Source organism: Alosa pseudoharengus, unplaced genomic scaffold, assembly GCF_046254945.1.
Source record: "Alosa pseudoharengus isolate Yale_2024_CS ecotype anadromous, Long Island Sound unplaced genomic scaffold, YU_APseudo_1.1 YU_APseudo_1.1_scf_13, whole genome shotgun sequence".
NCBI lineage: Eukaryota > Metazoa > Chordata > Actinopteri > Clupeiformes > Clupeidae > Alosa > Alosa pseudoharengus.
The window spans coordinates 27,598,418-27,620,405 of NW_027468598.1; the positions used below are offsets into that span (position 1 = coordinate 27,598,418).

Genomic DNA, 21,988 nt, shown 5'->3' on the forward strand with positions numbered 1-21,988 from the left:
GTTACTCGTTCTCCATATTCTCCCTATTGCAAGTAATGGCGGCCTTACATTGTACGATTTTGGTCTGTTTTCACAGTCGGCGACTAAATTTCCAAAGTCGGACAGAAATCATGGGAGTTGTACTGGAATCGCGGCTCCCGTCAAGTTGTACTGGAATCGCGCGCCCCCGTCAACTAGATCGTTAAGTGTAAGGTGCCAATCTTAGCGGTTTTAAGTCAGTTGGAGTCAGTCTTTTTCTAGTTTTTAGTTGCAATATATTATCGCAAGTCTTTCTAGTCGTGGCTCATGCAAATAGTGACGTGAACAATAAAAACCAATAGTGACTTCTCTCCAACACCAAACAGGAAGGGGCAAAGTAGGCGACAGCTGTAGCAAGGGACCTGATAAAACCCATGAATATGATCATTTGTTATTTCGTTTCTTATACATCTTTAGTCGGCTCTTCCACGCGACAGAACAACTCCATATCGGTTAGAGATGTCAAGCATTAAACAATGCTGCAAAAACACGAAAAGTTTGACTTTGAGTTTAGTAGGCTATCATTTCAGTTCCTCTCTAAGTCAGTTCAACTCCGACTGACTTAAAACCGCTAAGATTAGCACCTTACACTTAACGATCTAGTTGACGTGAGCACGCCGCGATTCCAGTACAACTCCCATGATTTCTGTCCGACTTTGGAAATTTAGTCGCCGACTGTGAAAACAGACCAAAATCGTACAATGTAAGGCCGCCATCACTTGTCTTCAGATGTGAGAGGATCTGAGACTGTAGTCTTTCAAAAATATTTTCCAAATCTTTGCAAATCTTTACAAAGTCTGTCAGTGTAAGGAGTGCTTTAGTTTACTATCAAAATGATCTTGTTACATTAAGGCAAACTGGCATAAGGTGCCTTTCAATAACTGTCCAGGGATTTCTGGCTTCTGGACCCAAAGCATGACACAGGGTAGAAGTCACAGCCAAAAAACATTGACAAGATAAATGCAAAGTTCCATAGCAATTTCATTGTTTCCCTGAGGATCACACAAAACTACACGCCCGATTTTCATGAAAGCAAGCGGAATGTAGTGAGGGAAAAGTTCTGAATCGCCAGGTTGCCCGGCCCGGGCAACTTTAACTTCCACAATGTTGCATGGCATGGTAGGCTATTTGGTCTGCATGGATATCTGCGCTCTCAGACTATACTTTCGAGATGTTTTCAACATTACATTTTGCATGTCTTCTTGCTGCAAATCAGACATCCCGCTGATAATTCAGTCACAGTGGTGGTGGACACAGTGGTGGACATTCGTCCAAGCATTTAATTGATTATTAAATTGATCTGTTTTACTCCATAACTTTGTCAGTCAATAGTGAAAGTAATTAACTGTATAACTGTTTTGTCGTTGACTGACACCACGGTGAAGTTAGTTTCACTTTGCCAATGAGTTCAAATAATAGACGAGTGCAAATATGTGTAGGCGATACTATGCTAGGTTTTAGTAAAGCATAGTTTAGTGGAATAACTGTTCCATAGGTCTACCATACAGTCTTGCGTGCTAGCAGATTCCTTCAAATGCGCCGCTGACTATCTAAATACCGATGCACTATTTGATATTGCGCTGCTTGCTGTTAAAGGAAATGACAGATGTCATTCTCATTGGTTTAAATCAGTGGTTCTTAAACTTTTTGTCTGGCGACCCCACACAAAAGTATGGCGAGGTCTGGCGACCCCACTTTCCCCAAACCCATTCTAAGTCCTTACTCAAATACCCCCCTCAAACGTTAACAACTAAATCAAGCAAAAACTAGAAAGCAAAGTCATTTGTTTTATTTACTCCATATGAACAAGAACCGAGAAAACCAAACAATCACGATTAAACAAGTGTAGGCTGCCGCCATATCAGATCAGAGCGCTATGTGCGTAGCGCGCGCACACACAAGCACGCACACACACATGCAGCATTAAGCCTACAACGTTACATTAATTATATTTATGGCGATAACAATAACAATATTTTTTTTATTTCCCTTTTCCGGTTTACTATTTTTAACAATTTCAATGGGAAGGGTGGGCATGCTTCCGTGAACATAGCAAGTTAATTATAGGAGGAATGCTGCATACGGCGACACGGAGATTTTCCTTCACGGTGCTGAGCCGACATCTGTATTTTGCGATGTCGTTTCATTTTGACAGGTTTTAAGCTCTCATTCGCCAGAACATCGCCGCAAATCACACATTGTGGGTGGTCAAGGTTATCTTTAACTTGGCAAGTGAATGCATATTTCAGAAATTATTTCTGATAAAGCCGACGCGCCGTTTGTTCTTTTTTATTCTCACCGGCCTGTAGACTTGTCCCATCTGACGATCACGGAGGAGTAGACGCACTGGTAGATGGCACTTCCGAGCTTTTGTTAATTTTTTTAAGTAGCCACCTGTCCATTTTGGCTAGTAGGCTACCTATGTCTTTTGTTTTGTTTTACTTAAAATAGCGGGAACAAGTTGAGTTTGCATAGTGGGAGCAGATAGTTACATTGTTTCTATCAGCGGACCAGTAGCCCATAGACTGAACCAGATCTCTTAACTGCGTGTAAATAAGAAAAAGGCAGAAAAGGCCAATATTATTTTCCTTTGTTTCACCTAATAATAATTTCAGACTGAATACAGATAATAATTGGCGACCCCACGGAAGTTTTTGGCGACCCCATTTGGGGTCGCGACCCCTAGTTTAAGAATCACTGGTTTAAATGATGTTACGCCCAAAACACACCCAGGACTTATTAAGAAACCTAGGAATGCATTGTTGCACCATCCGCCCAACGTTTGATAACGAAAACACTCCCAATTTAGACTGGACACTAAATTTAAATCGGGCTCGATTGTCTGGCGTTATAATTTATTTGCCTGTACTTTGGAGTGGGTAAGACTGTTTTTAGTGGCAGGCTAACAAATACTGATGACCTGTGCTAGCCTAGCACCTGCAAACTCTGCAACTAAGGACTGGATGAAACGTGTTGAAAACGGTCTCCACTGATAAATATCAAACTTGCTAACTTGGAAATGAGGTCCTATGTCCAAAATCCTGAACCACCCCTTTAATGCCTATAGAAACTGCTACCATTAGATTTTAAAAGTTAGAAGACAGCACCTCTGTGTTATTCAGTAGCCTACTTTGGAAATTAGGGTTGTGGATTGTGTAGAAGGGTGATAGGGCAGTGTTTCCCCTACTATGTATTTAGCGGCGCCGGATCATCGTTGAAATTGTTCAGTGCATCAAATCCTGGCTTAGCCTGTCATTATTCAGGACACATTTCAGGTGATAACAAAACTGAAGACAAGCCTGCAGCAGCCCATATCATAACGTTCTGAAGTAGCCAGTAGGCTTAGCTCTAACATTACGGCTACAGCCTAGCTGCAACATCCCCTCCATTGGATCGCCAAAAAATTCAGTTTACTGTACACGTGCCTCAGTAAAATCTCAAGTACAGGTTCAACTAGCTTACATTTCTCGTGGAGTGCCCAAGTTGTTGTGATAAATGGTTCGCGAGAATATTAACATTGAACTTATATGAAATTATATTTGGATTCTGCACACAGCCCTAATGCACCCATTACTCTCTTGAAATATCTGACGAATTCTTCCCTCAACACATGGCAAACCGTATATCACAATAAGCAGCAGACCTTACCGAATATGGGGATGTAGGCTAAAGCATGTCTCTGTACAAAAAGCTTTTCCTGAGTAATCCAGTTTAAAAATTGCAACACATCTCGGCATGGTCTCCAATTTAGGGCCGAAATTATAATGTATTCTAAAGTAAACTATTTATGTCAGTACATTTTTGTAAATTGCTTAGCCATACTGTATCCCACCATCATGGTTCTCATATGGCTAGATTACAGACAATCCCACCTACAGACATATGAATATATATTTGTACTGGGATGTTTGACATTAATGCAATAAAAAGCCTATATATGCAAATATAATCACATCATACTTTCCCAGATATGGGTAGCCCAGACTGTCCTGAAATAGGAAGATATTGCAGCTATAGAAGGCCATTACATTACAATCAGATTAACTAGCTGAACAACACAGGTGACCACTTCTGCATAATTTCATGGAGTGCTGAAATGTAGCCTTCATTACTGACTATTTCTGAACTGTGAAACAAATATGCTTTGTGGTTGTCAACTTACTGCTGTATCATCAGAACTATTCCACCTGTGTGTGTACAGTATAGTTAAGTGTAAAATAGTTTAGGCTACAGCATAAATATTTTTATCCATAGATAAAAATAAGCAAGTCTAACCTCTGAATTTCTTTTCAAAGTGCACCAGATTGATGCATTTAAACGTTAAAATATTCAGGGGAAACACTGTAGGGAATAAATGTTTCTGTTGTTGTTTGTCTAAATTTCATATCAAATAAATGTCAGGTATCTCACCAAACAATGTCCATGGGTATCTTGGTAGTTCCATCTATAACCAAGAACAACTTGTCCTGAGGTCCAAGAATGATCCCCTTTCGTAGAATAGCAAGAACCTTCAAAGTGGCAACAGTTTCAGCCCCAGGTGCTGTTTCACTGTAAGAAAAAAACATTTATAAACATTATTAAGATGTCAAAGCTCTAACCAGCTGTAGACTAAAGTAAAGTGAATTCACTATTGATTATATTTTCAATTACATATTGTTGAATATTGGTGTTTTTAATATTGTTACTGTCCCCTTGAGAAATGGATGAGACAGAATGTTTATTGTGAGCAGACTGAATGTTTCGCCAAATGGTATAGTCAGAGCCCGTCTACGGAGAGCCTGGCCACTCCGTATTAAGTCCCATTGTATCGAATTTTGGTTGCAGTTCCACCAAAGTTCCACTGGGGGCGATCGCCATGAGTGCAAAATGAATGGGAGTCAAAGGAGCTAGACGGCTAAATTTGTCTTTCACCTGATTGTCGTTGACAAATCTCAGATTTGATTGTAGTTTGTGTAACTTCAACATGGGTTATAGGTCAAAAGTTGAAAGAACGAGTGCTTATGTCCTTTTGATTTCTTACAAGTTGGGTCGTTGTTGCCCATAACACGCTAGCATTGTGCTAATAGATGACGTCATTGACACGTTTGAAAGGCTTTTTAGAACTTTAAAAAATATAATACTCAAGCAAGTGTATTTTCTTTGCCTCCCCTTTCGAATACAATATTCAAATTACTTGGGAAAAAATTATATCCCGAGAAAAGTGGATTTTTGAGGGGTACAGCTCCATAGACCTCCATTCATTTGGCACTCGTGGACGAGCGCCCTCATGTGGAACCACAGAAGGAACTGCAACCAGTTCCGAAACCAGAAGTTTTCCGAGAGTGGCAGTTCTCCCCTTATTAGACATTCTCTAATAGAGCTGCACAGTCCCGCCCACTGCCGATGCCGGATGTAAAAATTCAATGCGATTTCTCCATTGACAATTGCGGTGTAAGCCATAAAAACTTAACTGCACGTGGTAGACTTAAAACCAGCTACGGTTGTACTAAGCGATTGTATATGCTCCTATAGACACCAAGAGTTCGTGGGGCACTAACCTTGTTTTGAGATAAATGCCTTTTATTCGCGATCTCTTGGATAAGTACTTCATTACCCACAATCCTGAACAATCCCACAATCCCACAGTGATGACTCTGATTGGTGGAAAGGCCGTTATGGTCTAGTTTGAAACTTTCTCAGCGGAAAAATATTGACGAAGATGGCGGAGTTTTTTACTGCCTATGGCGAAAATCTTAATGTGATTAAAAACGTTCTTGACGAATATTGGTACTTGTATCAACAAGGATAGGGGTTTATACATCACACGAACTTAGTCAGGGCCAATACACTATCAAATAGACCACTGTAAATGTTAGTTTAAACACTCTAACTTTTCAGGTAGGCTAGCACTAGCCGACAGGCTAACCTTTAGCATTTCCGACATTGTATGTCATTACATAATGCAGCTAACATTAGCCTATATGCTGCAACACAGGTATGAAATATATTATGTTTTAGTGAGTGTCCAAAGGGGTGAAAGCCACTTTAAATCGGGTCACATTATTGACTGTTGTGTGTCCGAGAGTCAGTTTGTGGGTTTTGTAAGGGTCAGCAGCATGAGGGACAAGACCTAGCAAAGTTGTGGTGAGTTAAGCAGGTTGGTTGGTAACGTTAATGCTGCTAGCAGTGCTAGTTAACATTAGCTAGGCTACTGTAGCCTTCATACTGTATGATTCATATCAATCATTAACCTAGGAATACTTCGTGCATTTAATGAACATTTTGTGTAATAATTCACGGCAAATTAATAAACTGAATATGGTGGTCCAAGAGCAGACCATGCACCAGTCCATGCACCAGTCCGACTGAGCAGTGATGACAGCATAGGATGAGTCAGGTAACGTTACGAAGCACTGGCGTTAACGTTAACCGCTTTCACACACACGATATAAAATACACGATGATAAATATAAAATTCAATATCAAAACACTATTATTTACACGATTACTCCTGAAATAACTGCTATTAACTGCACATTCCCTATATAAAAATCACTGTTTGGAGGAAAGGGCTCGTAATTATGAGATAAGGATAGGATCCGTGCTGAGGATGTAAACAGCCTTTCAATAAAAGCAAGCTCATATTTCCTACTGATTTCCTGCTTTGAATGACTTTAAGATTAACATGTCTTTAAGTGGCATGAAACATAAGCCTGTCAAATCGCCAACAACCCCAAAGCAAAGAGTATAGAAGCTTCTAAAGGCTACTCTTTGCCCAAAGGCAATACAATGTTGCACGTTGACAGTCCTACCAGTAGGTGGCGGTAGGCTACTACTACACATAGGGCTACCTCCATCCACGTTGTCATACGCACGCCTATTGTTTATTTTGTGCAGCTAGGCTACTTGTTCAAGTGGCATATGAGTTAAACAGTCACATTTTTCCTACACGTATTATATTGAGAGAAAATAGTCAGTTATAAACAAAGAACTCTTCTTATGTAACCCTTTCGTAAATGGACTGAAGTTGGCTCTAAATATCTACTTTTATTGATAATGCTAACGTTAGCATCTCTATGGGATTTCTCAAATACATTAGCCATAAGCTAACACATTAGTTTCTATTCTGTAACTTGAAATGCTAGTCTACGTGATTGCTCTTAAACAAAACATCGAAGGAAATAACTGAGATGTACTCTGTTGGTCTGCTTAGTTTTACAGTGAATCCTAATCGAGGAACTTCAGCTTCAGACTTTCTCTTGCCAAAATAGGGCCCTGCAATGTGAAATGACCTCATGTAAGCTTAGCTCTACTGTAGGCTACCTGGTTCTCTCAGATCCTCCTCTTTAACAAGTGCTTGTATTTACTTGAATATAGAGATTGTGTACTCTCTGGATGTGTATTTATTTATAAATAGTTTGTTAATTATTTGTGTTTTTGCTTTATTGAATACAGTTTATTCATGTTCAAATTAGTTAATGAACAGCGATCCAGTGAAGCTTTGTGTACATCGAACTGTAGGTTCATGTTACATCAGCTTATTTTAGATACATTTAAGGGCAGTGTTTCTATGGTAACAAGTTTAATATTTCACGAAGGAGGCGTTGATAAAGGGAAAGAGAATGTTAGGTTACAATGTGGCCCTGGTTGTCTGAGGGACATAAGAAAAAAAGACTAGAGTGCCCATCTTGCTTTCTGTGCACAATCAATGCATGATTGGATTGGGCCTCATAGAATGACCATGTAACGTGCATGTCCCATTGTAAGACGTCTTAATCATCTTAATCACCTTGAAGAAACATCATGTGATTTGCATAATGTGGATAGAATAGAGCTTGTATGTCCAAGAAGAGCATTTCAATTTGAAAATATTGAGAACGATAAATGCTGATAAAGCATAAACAGCACTAGCTCTAACATCTTACCTCGGAACTTGCCATTGTTCGTCTGCCTTGTATGTCCTTGAATCTAAAGAGACAATAAATACATTACACTTAACATTAACTGTTTTTCTTTAAATGGGACTTGTATAACACTTCTATTCAAAAAGAACCAAACTCTTTTAAAAATCAACAAAGCAAATAAAAAAATAATGCTAAAACATACAGTTACCCATGTCACTTCCATCAGAGGCATCCTGGAATGCAACACATAAAAACAAATCAGGGTGGGTTGTGAACAGTATGTTTTCATATCTTAATGTTTCTGAAGCCTTACCCAAAAGACATAGTCATCATCCAAATGATTATCATCATCTTCTTTGTTTGCATTGTTGCCTGCAATAATAACAAGATGAACTATAAACTTTAACTTAAAAGTTAATTTCATTATATGATAGGGGTGTCACAATTCTCCAAATCCTCGTTTCGATTAAATTTTAGATTTTAAAGTCACGATTCGATTCGATTTTCGACCTTTTTAAATATTACTATTAATGCATTCCTTATATGTTATTTTTTTTAGGCCTTTTCCTTTTCTGTTTCGGGGGGCTTTTATTTTGAAACCACTTTTTATTTTGAAACCGTTCCAACCGTGAGTTAATTGACGTGAATGAACGACAAAATACTTCCACACCGGTGATTTCAGAGTAGCAAGAGGGGCTTTGATTTTGGTAGGTTGGTGTGTATATTTTAACTGGATGTAGACTAAAATGAGAGGAGTGTTTGACGCCGCAGTTCAGTACGTGCGTGTGCGTTTGTGCATCTTGGCATATGCTGGACGTGACATTGGGGGTGTGGCTGCATCATCGATTCTACTTTTGAGTTCGAAGTTTGAGATTGAGATGCAATTTCGATCGATTTCGAAATCGTGACACCCCTATTATATGGCTACTGTCTGCCATATAGTGTCATCATAGTTCTGCCAATATGTTTGTGAAATGTTGTGTGAGGCAGCCGTGGCCTACTGGTTATCGCTTCGGACTTGTGACCGGAGGGTTGCCGGTTCAAACCCCGACCAGTAGAAAGCAGCTGAAGTGCCCTTGAGCAAGGCTCAACCTAACCCCTCACTGCTCCCCGAGTGCCGCTGTTGTTGCAGGCAGCTCACTGCGCCGGGATTAGTGTGTGCTTCACTTCACTGTGTGTTCACTGTGTGCTGAGTGTGTTTCACTAATTCACGGATTGGGATAAATGCAGAGATCAAATTTCCCTCATGGGATCAAAAGAGTATATATACTTACTATAAATATAATTTTGTCATTTTATATTTAATCTTGACTTTGTAGCACACAATTAATTTGACATGAACAATCATTAACAGATTAACTAGTTGTCATTATATATACAGAATTGTAGCCTAGCTAATTGGTTTGCATGAAGTAGATTTAAAGGTGATATGTGTAAGAAATCACACCATATGTTACAAAGTTTACCAATGCTCCAAACCGTAAGGCATTTTCAGTCCACAATACAGTACATGCTAAGCATGCTAAGACTTAGATCAGAATGTAATCGGATTACATAAAAAATGATAAACAATAAAACAATGTATCAATTCATCAAACGGAATGCAACATTTTCCAGAGACTGCTACTAGCCCAATGCAGAGCGGTTAGCTTCCTAACTTGGTTAGATAATTAGATCACACAACACGTCAGACATGTTTTAGGGTTACAAGTAGGGCTTTTTTAGAATGTTCAGTGTCTTTTTTTTGCTAATTTTCTCAAAAAGACCATGTGCGGCTCCACGGCCCGTGACCCCCCCCCCCCCCCCCCTTACAGAAGTACAGTTGTGCTACTCATTGCACTACCATATGATGCAGACATTGAGTGTATCAAGATTTCTAGAAGATTTTTTTTTTGCAACACAGCTTGACTAAGCTTGAATATTAACATCCTAGGCAACAGGCTATTATTGTGGCATAAATTCAATCATTACTGAGCTAGGATTCCTGTAAAATACAGTAATAGAACAGACTCTAACTAAAATAATTATTAGTATTATACCCCCAGAACTTAGCTTTCTAGCTCACTGATTGCGCTAACCATAGGCTACAGCAACATCGGTTAGGCAATACCAATTTTGCTGTACTGACAATAGGGGGTGATGTCTAGCGACAAAAAATATTGTTTTTAAATTAAGAGAATATGTATGTCAGGCAGATCACAAATAACACATACCTTTATGATCTCCATCCTTTATGTCCTGTATCTTAACTCCCTTTGGGTCTCCAGCTGATGTTCCTGGACTCTAAGAGAGAAGGAGATATGTTGTACATGTCAACTCAAAGATGCAGAAATTTAGTGAATTATATATTTTTATGGAAACATACGAACACAATTTTACCTTCATGACATTATGCATTGAAGAATGTGCTGATGTCTGCTGTAGGGGTGCCGGCAGTCCTGTCAATGGTTCACTCCCTGCAGGCTGACCTGCTAAGCGTAGAAACATTTCAGTCAGGACAGTGACTAAAATGTGAATTATGAAGTGCATGGAAGAACATTCTAGAGCTACTACCAGGTGTGTTTTTCCATGCATCAGCTGAATATGCTCCTGCTGTGTGATGTCTGAGGTCTCTTTGTATCAGTGTCCCTGTCTGGATAGATTAAAAATAGAATTGAATATATAGAGATAATGAAGACCAGAAGGAAGTGGACATAAATCATGTTAAGACCATGTAGTCCCAGATCTGCTCACCTCTGGTCTGACTCCTGAGGAGGACGCCAGTGGAGGTGATGAGTCTGGTCTGAGGTGTCCTGTGGAGAAGAGTTATTGCTGGCTCATTCATTTCTACCAGCTTCAAAATATAGTCTGACAATCACTGTGCCTACACACCAGGAACAATTAGGGCGTAAAAATTCACCCTGACGAACTAAAGTCATTCATGAGAGAACTTCTTGTAGTAACTTGTAGTAATTGAACACTCGTTCAAGGTCTGTATGTGGGATATAGAAAATTAATGAACATGGTGGCCGAAATGTTTTTTTACACGGCTGAATAACGTTACGGGATTAAATTATGGATGGTAGCGATATACAGGCAATACTTTCTGAGGTAGTTGGCAAATGCTGCCAAAGACTATCATTTAAAATTACGGCAAGCCCAATTTCATATTTTTATTGCTTCTTGATAAAGTAATACTTAATATCAAAATAAGGTAATTTGTGTAGAGATGCGTGATCCCAGCAATTATTTTATAAATGTAACTTATGACTGGACATTCCAGCGGACATCTGGAATAGGCTACTTCTTAGGTTCAAGCATCAAAAGCAGGGAAGCGAGAGCGAATTTAGATGCTCAGTTGTTCTTGGTGTGTACACACAATCAGGTTTGACAGGCTGGGACTGAAACTGATTCCAGATCAGTATGCTGAAAATAAAGGCAGAGAAATAATTTAACTCCAATTTAGCTGTGAGTTTTTTTTTTGCAACGGAATGTTCTTTTTTAATATTGTAACGTCGGTACCTTCCGGACTGAGTGCTAGCCTCCCAGAATGCAATGTGTGTGAATGCTGGATTGTGTAATGTCGGTTTACCTTGTCATGTATGTGTTAGCTTGTGTAGTCTTTCTTTAGGTTGTACCTCATATGTTTACCCCATGTATTGTATGTGACTACGCTGTTCGTGTATCATGCTTGTTTTATTGACTTTCCTTGTGTTTCCTGTGTAATGGTGTCTTGATGCATGTGTGATCCCCGCTTCCAGTAATAAACCTTTGATTGGACATCTGTGCGTCGCATCAATCGTTACAATGTTACTTAAATTAGGATATGTATGACAGACAAATTACAAATAAGGCATACCTTCACAATCTTCAACTTTTATGTCTGTTACTCTCTTTGGGTCTCCAGCTGATGGGCCAGGACTCTAGGAAAGAAAGAGATATGTTGTATATGTTAACTCAAAGATGCAGAAATGTAGTGAATTATATTATTTTATGGAAACATACAATCACAATTTTACCTTCATGACATCATGCATTGTAGAATGTGCTGATGTCTGCTGTAGGGGTGCCGGCAGTCCTGCCAAAGGCCCACTCCCTGCATGCTGACCTGCTAACGTAGAAACATTTCAGTCAGGACAGTGACTAAAATGTGAATTATGAAGTGCATGGAAAAACATTCTAGAGCTACTACCAGGTGTGTTTTTCCATGCATCAGCTGAATATGCTCTTGCTGTGTGTTGTCTGAAGTCTCTCTGTACCAGTGTCTCTGTCTGGATTGATTGAAAATAGAATTGAATCAGAGATGATGAAGACCAGAAGGAAGTGGACATAAATCATGTAAAGACCATGTAGTCCCAGATCTGCTCACCTCTGGTCTGACTCCTGAGGAGAATGCCAATGGAGGTGATGAGTCTGGTCTGGGGTGTCCTGTGGAGAAGAGTTATTGCTGGCTCATTAATTTCTACCAGCTTCAAAATATAATCTGACAATCACTGTGCAGTGTGCATACACACCAGGAACAATCAGGGTGTAAAAAATTCATCCTGACAAACTAAATTTATTCATGAGGGCCGATGTATGTTGGCGGCAAAGTCGCCGGTGTTATGTTCTGTGTGCAAATAGCATCAGACAAAGTTGAAGTTTGGTCAATGTTATGGTAATGAGCTATGGGTCTGATCAACAGCAATCAACGCCAACCAATTCAAAATTAGATGTACATGTATGCCGTTGAGACCAAAACCTATGTGAACTTCAGTTGCTATGAAACATTTGTTCTGTTTAGTGTTTGCAGTAACGAAAATGAAATGTCAAATTAGTGTTTGCAGTAATTTAATACTTGTTCAAGGTCTGTATGGGATATAGAAAATGAATGAACATCGTGGCCAAAATGTTTTTTTACATGGCTGAATAACGTTATGGGATTGAATTATGGATGGTAGCGATATACAGGCAATACTTTCTGAGGTAGTTGCCAAATGCTGCCAAAGACCATCATTTAAAATTAAGGCAAGCCCAATTTCATATTTTTAGCACTTCTTGATAAAGCAGTACCTAATATCAAAATAAGGTAATTTGTGGAGAGATGCGTGATCTAAGCGGTTCTTTTATAAATGTAACATATGACTGGACATTCCAGTGGGTGTCTGAAATACTTCTTAGGTTCAAGAATTGAAAGCAGGGAAGCCAGACTGAATGTAGATGCTCAGTTGTTCTTGGTGTGTACCAGTGGTCCCCAAACTACGGCCCGCCACTTCATTTTGGGTGGCCCCCCAAAACATGTCCGTGGTATATAGCATCTGGCCCGCACGGAAGTACGACATCGTCAAACTATAACCTCCGTAATTTCCCCCATTCATTCTCTATGGCGAGTCTTAACAGTACACATGTAATACTTGTTTTGTCCATTGGTGTGGTTTTTGGCGCTGTTTCGCGTTTGCCATCGAAAACGGAATGATATGTAGGCCTACCTGCAAACAATGTTAGAGGCCTATGCTGACTGCATCAGTGCTCAAAGTATTCTAAAAGTTTATCAATTAATTGTTAATAACTAACTAACTTCTATTCAAGTCATATTTCTGGGACTTTCTGGGAAAATTATTTCTATTTTTTATTCACTTGTTCAAATGTTCATACAGAGTTCACAAAGTTCTCATCAGGGGAGTGAAAGTTAGAATGGTGGTCATTTCAGATGTTTTTGCCAGCACTTCATAAAACCTCTCATAGTTTGATAACTTTTAATTATTTGTAGGATATTGCTTGTTCACAACTTGAGCTATGTATGCAAAGAAACAGAGTTCAGAGTCTTTTGATTATTTCATGTGAGCATGGCAACATAAACACAGCTAACAATGGTATTAAATTGCAGTAGCCTATGATTAAATGTAATGGAATATTCAACTAAGGTAGACTGCTGTTGTTCACAGCACTAAGCTATTTATGGTTGATCTACTCCAAGTCTCTGGCCCTCTCTTAGAGCCAGGCATAGTGAGCTGGCCCTCGGAAGAAAAAGTTTGGGGACCACTGGTGTGTACAGTCATGTTTGACAGGCTGGGACTGAAACTGATTCCTGATCAGTATGCCGAAATATAGGCAGAGAAATAATTGAACTCCAATTTAGCTGTAAGCGTGGATTTTTTTTTTTTTGCAACGGACTGTTCTTTTTTAATATGTTACTTAAATTAGGAGATGTATGACAGACAAAACACAAATAACGCATACCTTCTTGATCTTCAACCTTTATGTCTGTTACTCTCTTTGGGTCTCCAGCTGATGGGCCGGGACTCTATGAGAGAAGGAGATATGTTGTATATGTTAACTCAAAGATGCAGAAATGTAGTGAATTATATTCTTTTATGGAAACATACAAACAAAATGTTACCGTCATGACGTTATGCATTGTAGAATGTGCTGATGTCTGCTGTAGGGGTGCCGGCAGTCCTGCCAAAGGTCCACTCCCTCCAGGCTGACCTGCTAAGCGTAGAAACATTTCAGTCAGGACAGTGACTAAAATGTGAATTATGAAGTGCATGGAAGAACATTCTAGAGCTACTACCAGGTGTGTTTTTCCATGCATCAGCTGAATATGCTCCTGCTGTGTGTTGTCTGAGGTCTCTTTGTATAAGTGTCCCTGTCTGGATAGATTAAAAATAGAATTGAATCAGAGATAATGAAGACCAGAAGGAAGTGGACATAAATCATGTTAAGACCATGTAGTCCCAGATCTGCTCACCTCTGGTCTGACTCCTGAGGAGGACGCCAGTGGAGGTGATGAGTCTGGTCTGAGGTGTCCTGTGGAGAAGAGTTATTGCTGGCTCATTCATTTCTACCAGCTTCAAAATATAGTCTGACAATCACTGTGCCTACACACCAGGTACAATTAGGGCGTAAAAATTAACCCTGACGAACTAAAGTCATTCATGAGAGAACTTCAGTTGCTGTGAAACATTTGTTCTGTTTAGTGTTGCAATAATGAGAATGAAAGGTCAAGTTAGTTTTTGTAGTAATTGAACACTCGTTCAAGGTGTGTATGTGGGATATAGAAAATTAATGAACATGGTGGCCGAAATGTTTTTTTACACGGCTGAATAACGTTACGGGATTAAATTATGGATGGTAGCGATATACAGGCAATACTTTCTGAGGTAGTTGGCAAATGCTGCCAAAGACGATCATTTAAAATTACGGCAAGCCCAATTTCATATTTTTATTGCTTCTTGATAAAGTAATACTTAATATCAAAATAAGGTAATTTGTGTAGAGATGCGTGATCCCAGCAATTATTTTATAAATGTAACTTATGACTGGACATTCCAGCGGACATCTGGAATAGGCTACTTCTTAGGTTCAAGCATCAAAAGCAGGGAAGTGAGAGCGAATTTAGATGCTCAGTTGTTCTTGGTGTGTACACACAATCAGGTTTGACAGGCTGGGACTGAAACTGATTCCAGATCAGTATGCTGAAAATAAATGCAGAGAAATAATTTAACTCCAACTTAGCTGTGAGTGTGTTTTTTTTTTGCAACGGAATGTTCTTTTTTAATATTGTAACGTCGGTACCTTCCGGACTGAGTGCTAGCCTCCCAGAATGCAATGTGTGTGAATGCTGGATTGTGTAATGTCGGTTTACCTTGTCATGTATGTGTTAGCTTGTGTAGTCTTTCTTTAGGTTGTACCTCATCTGTTTACCCCATGTATTGTATGTGACTACGCTGTTCGTGTATCATGCTTGTTTTATTGACTTTCCTTGTGTTTCCTGTGTAATGGTGTCTTGATGCATGTGTGATCCCCGCTTTCACAAATAAACCTTTGATTGGACATCTGTGCGTCGCATTAATCGTTACAATATGTTACTTAAATTAGGAGATGTATGACAGACAAATCACAAATAAGGCATACCTTCACAGTCTTCAACTTTTATGTCTGTTACTCTCTTTGGGTCTCCAGCTGATGGGCCGGGACTCTAGGAAAGAAATAGATATGTTGTATATGTTAACTCAAAGATGCAGAAATGTAGTGAATTATATTCTTTTATGGAAACATACAATCACAATTTTACCATCATGACGTTATGCATTGTAGAATGTGCTGATGTCTGCCGTAGGGGTGCCGGCAGTCCTGCCAAAGGTCCACTCCCTGCAGGCTGACCTGCTAAGCGTAAAAACATTTCAGTCAGGACAGTGACTAAAATGTGAATTATGAAATGCATGGAAGAACATTCTAGAGCTACTACCAGGTGTGTTTTTCCATGCATCAGCTGAATATGCTCCTGCTGTGTGTTGTCTGAAGTCTCTCTGTACCAGTGTCTCTGTCTGGATAGATTGAAAATAGAATTGAATCAGAGATAAGTAAGACCAGAAGGAAGTGGACATAAATCATGTAAAGACCATGTAGTCCCTGATCTGCTCACCTCTGGTCTGACTCCTGAGGAGGATGCCAATGGAGGAGACGAGTCTGGTCTGGGGTGTCCTGTGGAGAAGAGTTATTGCTCATTCATTTTTACCAGCTTAAAAAATACGGTAACACTTTACTTGACAGTATCGACATAAGAGTGACATGACACTGTCATGACACATGAAACCTAACCCTAATCCTAACCCTAACCTCTAACCCAAATCCTAATCCTAACCCCAACCCTTACCAAAACTCTAAACCTAATCCTAACCCTAAACCTAACCCTAACTTGTTATGACAAAAAACGATTGTCACTTAATAACAGACGCGTTATGTCATAAACGTTTATGACTTGTTTATGACACGTTCATGACAGTGTCATGTCACTCTTATGTCAAGACTGTCAAGTAGTGTAACCAAAAATACCAAATTTTTCAGTAATATGCAGGCTCACAAGAAAAAAAGTAAATCAATCAGTTGTTTTTTGTTAATTAATTAGAAAATGAAATGAAACACATATCTTGGTCTTACATCACAGGCAACGCATATTTTACTACTGTCATGGGCCAGGTTTCCTGAAACATTCTTAGTACTATGTAATTTTTTAGTTTTACATTAAGGGTTCTCCAAAAGGTTGATAGCTATATATTGTATACCAGTATACAAGGATTTAAGCCACAGACCCAACTCATGTCCTAAACACAGAGTACGAGCTGATGCCTCTGGGCAAAAGATACCAGCTCCCATCATCTAGGCTAAATAGATTCAAGTTCTCCCTAGTATCGCTATCAATTAAGCTACTTAATGAGGAATAGTACAATAGTGCAATAACTGGAGGGTCAATAGTGCAACAACTAGTGGGCAGTGCAATCATCCTTATGGACTAATTTGTTATACTATATATTAGAGGAACTATGTCTATGTAAAATGGTATACGTCTTGTCTTGTAGCTTGTATGGCCTCATCTTGTATGTTGCCGATGCTCTCTGTGTGCCCAAAGCAAAGAGAGAGAGAGAGACATTAAAGATTTGTGCATACATTGTGCGTAATCCCTTTTTTACATGCTTACATGTAAGTTACGCACTTTTCTGTTACACGTATTCTCCCATTCCCGGTTCTGTCACGCCCACAACGCAGTCAGCCTTATGAAAGAGGCGTGATTTATTACTTTCTCATTGGCCTGAGGTTTGTTTATAAAGAGTCAAAATGTGCTTGAGGTGTGTAGACAGAGTGCTTTTAGGCAAGTCCCTCCAATCGGCAGCCATATTGTAATGCTTTTTGGACACTAATTGGGCATCTATTTCATGATTTAAAAACTCAGTGTTGAGAAAGAATGGCAGCTGCTTCTCATAATATCAATTTATCTATTCTACCGATACTGTAGACTGACACCTGTAGTTTCGAATGCAGTAGAGAGACTGGCATAACAATGCCAACCCCCATTAGAAACGAAAAGAGACAGGAGAATATAAACTATGCTGCTCGACAATAGTGCAGATATCTGTGCAAATACAAGGATACAAGGAAGTTTATTGTCACAAGCATATAGTTACTGGAAGTAAGAAATGCAGTGAAATTATGTCTGGTGTCAGCCTATTTGTGCATTAATGGGGGGGGGGGGTAAAAAGTGCAGTAGAAGAGGGGTTTAGTAGATTAAGTGGCAAGGGCTGCATAAAAAAGGTGGGGGAGGATTGGGATTGGGTGGGGGGCACCAACAAGGAGCACCCAAGAGCAATAGGGGCAAGGAAAAACTCCCTTACCAAGGAAGAAACCTTGGGCAGATCCACGGCTCAAGGGGCTAACCCAACTGCCAGGGGTCTTGGTGTGTGTGTTGGGGGGATGACAGGGGAGATGGGATAGTGTGCTGTGTATGTGGGGAGAGGGCAGTGTGCAATATGTGTGTTGGAGAAAGCTTCCTCATGAGACAATGTGCTGTGTATTGGGGGGGGGGGGGGGGGGGGGCAGTGTGCTGTAAGTATGTTGGGGATGTGTGTTGGAGAAGCTTCCTGATGAAATAATGTGCTGTGTATGTAGGGGGGGGGGGGGGGCAGGGACTTACTATTGCAAGCAGAGTACTGTATGTATGATGTATGTGAGTGATGACAGTGAAGATGTGTGTGTGGGCGGGAGGGGAGTGGAGCAGTGACTGTGTGTGTGCGTGTGTAGTGTGTGTGTGGGTAGGTGGGGGCAGTGTGCTGTAAGTATGTAGAGGATGTGTGTTGGAGAAGATCCTGAAGACAATGTGCTGTGTATGTAGGGGGGGGGGGGGGGGCAGTGTGCAGCAAGTATGTAGAGGAGGCTTACTGTAGCAAGCAGTGTGCTGTAAGTGTGTGTGTTGGGGATGGTGGTGGGGTGGGGGGTGGGGGGGGGGGTAGAAAGGCTAGGCAATCAAGGACATGGGTAGATGGAGGAGAAATCAAAAATAATAAATAAAAAGTTCTATGGAGATGTGCAAAAGTTGGAGAAAGTCAGATATGTGTGTGTGTGTGTGTTTGTGTGTTTTGACGTGTGATGAAATAAGAAAATAAATAAAAGGTCTGTAGCATAGGGAGAGGGATGTAAAAGTGCTTGTAGGTGTGTGTGTGTGTGGGGGGGGGGGGTCATGAGTGCTGAGTAGTGAATGAGTGCAAAGTCAGTATAGTGTGAGTTCAGAGTTGGGAAATGTATGGATGACTTCGCTCAAATTGGAAAGAAATGGACAGATTCAAACGTAAACTATGGGATTAGGACTTCACATAAAAACTGAAGATGCACAGTCGATAAGTTCCAATATCCAAAGTGGGTAATTATAATGGGGTTTCCCTATTTAACAATGTGAAAAACATCTTCACTCTGCAACCACTACACTTTCTCCTGTAGCCTTATAGTCACTTATACAATTGCATTTTAAATACACGAAGCCGGATGGAGACATTTCAGTCGCTCTCTTGCACTCGCTCACTCGCTGGTGGTCCCATACACAAATTGAATACCTCCCTTTCGAAAATTCAAGACATCCCAGACAATTTACCGTATTTTCCGGACTATAAGTCGCACTTTTTTTCATAGTTTGGCTGGTCCTGCGACAGGTGCGACTTATATATGTAAAAAAATTATATAATTGAACATGTTTTTAAATGTTAATTTATATTAACTGACATGAACCCTGCATGAAACATTACCGTCTACAGCAAGAGAGAGCGCTCTCAAATGCACAAGTCCTGTGCACTTTCAGTCAGAGATTAGTGCTTGCTCTATGCCTGAAACACACGTGCATACTTAATTGCTCAAATTATGGCCGGGATTCTATTTATAGCGGGCCTCAGATTCGGACAAATAAAAGCCAGTATAAGTTTGCTTCAATTTAACTCATAAAAGAGCTCTTCTTAATAATTTATGTTGGTTGGTTTAATACAGTATTGTTGCCAATGAAAAGTCATCATTCTACACCATGAATCTCCAACACGTTCCTCTCAAGCTACCAGTCGCACGCAGCCCCTTTCTGAGCTAGAGGCTGAAGCAATAACCTACATTTAAACACAATTGTTGCTGCCAGGCATCAGCCTACGAATTTTATTAAAAAAAAAAGTAAATAATGCATAATTTAAAAAATAACTAAATTTAGGCTCTTAGACCTCTTTGGCTCTTATCTCGCAATAAGTGGATGGAAATCCCGACACTCTTTCATACATAAAACTTAATAGTGAACCATTGCCATTGGTATGCGCTCCTATAACGAAAAGTATAGGCCTATGTCTCACAGTAAAACGCAAGAAATAAAGGCCTAGCTGACTTGAATAGCCTACAAGCCATGGTCCAAATAAAGGTGCTGTGCTTTGCCCAGTCATAATTTGAGGATGTACGATAGTCTGTCCCCTAAACATTCCTCACCCGTTATCTAGACATACATGAAAATATTTGAAAACAAAACTCACTGCCATGTAATATTTGATCGCTGTTTTGCTACTAATGATCTTTCACGTGAATATGCACAGAAAGTGAAAGTATGCGCTCCGTGTCTGTAGCTGTCTGTTCACGTCCGCAATCGATTATAACGTTCCTCTAATGGAGAACACATCCATGTTCTCTCACGTTATATTATAGGCTGTCACGCTTCTGTGTTTGCAAAATTCCTGACGTTTCCTGATTGCTAAACGTTTGTTTTCCTTTCCTGTCGATAGCGGTTGATGTAGAAGAATCTATAGGCTATAATTTGACTTTAGCGGTGACAAATCCTGCTGAGAGAGAGGCACCCCTAAAGTGGTCCTGCGCGCGTGCGTGTATGTGTGTCTCTGCATGGGGTTCAATTGAAGTCAGAGTTGGCCAGCAATCATTTGTTCTGTTGCCTGTGCCAATATATCGTCCAAAATGCTTGATTGCATTGCATTCTCCACATTTTTAGTTACATTTTCATGTACCACATCAGCATTTGAACGTCAACAGAAGTGACGTTACCCAGCATCGCTTAGAGCGCCTTTAAGACTAGGCACAGAATTCCTCTCAGTGCTGTGGCCCTTTCTCTTTGCAAACACCTTGCTGGGCCCGATTATCCACTTGCATGGCTTCTCACATCACTGCTACACAGATGATGCCAGACTTTTTCTGTCTTTCCCAATGAACAACACCAAAGTCTCGGCACTGTGCTTGGATTGTCTCTGACATATCCACTTAGATGAAGGAACAACTAAACCTCTCTTAAGAACTCTTGGTCTTCTTAGCCAAACAAATCATACATCATAACATCAAAATCGACTCTTCTCTTGTCTTGCTCCAAAAAAGGCTGTAAGAAACGTAGGTATCCTGATAGATGAACAACTAACCTTCTCTGACCATGTCACCTCTGTCACCCTGGCATGCTAAGCACTATTCAGTATGAGAAAAATCAGGCAGGAATAAACTCAAAATACTTACCCTCACTCCTATCAGGAATGTGTGACTCTGACAACACTCGTCCTATGTTAAGATGACCCTAAAACAAAATTTTTAATGATTACAGTACAATGAGTACAATGATTACAATTAAAGTTGAAATGCACATATGTTAAAGACACTAATCAAAGTGGAGCATTTCAGGGTTTTTTTTCTTTTTTTAAAAGGTTGTTGCCTAACTTCTGTTGCGATCTTGGTAGTTAGAACAATCATTCATTGGTCTTTCTAGAAAGGGTAGGGTTGATTGATGGTTAGAAGAACTATTCTTTCTAGAAATACCCAATCACAAACATGTTCAGAAAATTTGGTGGGTCGAAAAACAGCTCCAATTTGTGATGTCGTCATTGTCATTGGTTATGACAGAATGATGTAAACCTCCCTCCTGGAACCTTAAAGGAGAAATCCCGTGATTTTTCACATAGATCTCCATTTCTCAAGGTCACCGAGTACTGTTGGTACGAAAAAACCTGAAAACAACCGGTTTTACCTAGCTCGAGTAGCTAGTGTCAACAGCTGAAGCAGGCAGGCAGCTACAGCATCTTGGTGACCTCGAAAAACAGATGTGAAAAATAGCCGGATTTGTCCTTTGAGAGACGTGCAAGTGATAGAGCTAGCATCCTATGGTTTTAACTCAATTACTAGCACGCTCAACTCCCAATCCGGGGTGCTGCAGTTTGAGGGTTCAAGTTTGGAGGAGAAAAGGCCTGAGCCTCAAGGTAAACACAATGCAGATTATATTGGTGCTGTGACCCCGTTTGGGAGTGAGGTTCAGATGGATGAGTGCAACATAGCCAGCTGGTACGTAGCTG

General features: G+C 40.1%; 1 protein-coding gene across 6 annotated transcripts in view; it reads right to left on the reverse strand.

The window, feature by feature from the left end:
* Positions 1-21,988, reverse strand: part of LOC143121977 (E3 ubiquitin-protein ligase RNF213-like) — a 123,038-nt gene that overhangs the window by 59,591 nt on the left and 41,459 nt on the right. Inside the window, exons 3-23 of one of the 6 annotated variants that reach the window (XM_076282728.1) lie at positions 21,162-21,219; positions 16,288-16,346; positions 16,111-16,189; positions 15,937-16,025; positions 15,777-15,840; positions 14,611-14,669; positions 14,434-14,512; positions 14,260-14,351; positions 14,100-14,163; positions 12,250-12,308; positions 12,073-12,151; positions 11,900-11,991; positions 11,740-11,803; positions 10,635-10,693; positions 10,455-10,533; positions 10,281-10,372; positions 10,115-10,184; positions 8,215-8,273; positions 8,104-8,134; positions 7,923-7,965; positions 4,429-4,566 (exon numbers count right to left, since the gene is read on the reverse strand). In XM_076282728.1, the coding sequence (XP_076138843.1) occupies positions 4,429-4,566; positions 7,923-7,965; positions 8,104-8,134; positions 8,215-8,273; positions 10,115-10,184; positions 10,281-10,372; positions 10,455-10,533; positions 10,635-10,693; positions 11,740-11,803; positions 11,900-11,991; positions 12,073-12,151; positions 12,250-12,308; positions 14,100-14,163; positions 14,260-14,351; positions 14,434-14,512; positions 14,611-14,669; positions 15,777-15,840; positions 15,937-16,025; positions 16,111-16,189; positions 16,288-16,346; positions 21,162-21,219 (1,508 nt within the window). Of the gene's footprint in view, positions 1-4,428; positions 4,567-7,922; positions 7,966-8,103; positions 8,135-8,214; positions 8,274-10,114; positions 10,185-10,280; positions 10,373-10,454; positions 10,534-10,634; positions 10,694-11,739; positions 11,804-11,899; positions 11,992-12,072; positions 12,152-12,249; positions 12,309-14,099; positions 14,164-14,259; positions 14,352-14,433; positions 14,513-14,610; positions 14,670-15,776; positions 15,841-15,936; positions 16,029-16,110; positions 16,190-16,287; positions 16,347-21,161; positions 21,220-21,988 lie in introns of all 6 variants that reach the window. The other 5 variants (XM_076282727.1, XM_076282729.1, XM_076282725.1 and 2 more) reach the window with 5 other exon arrangements.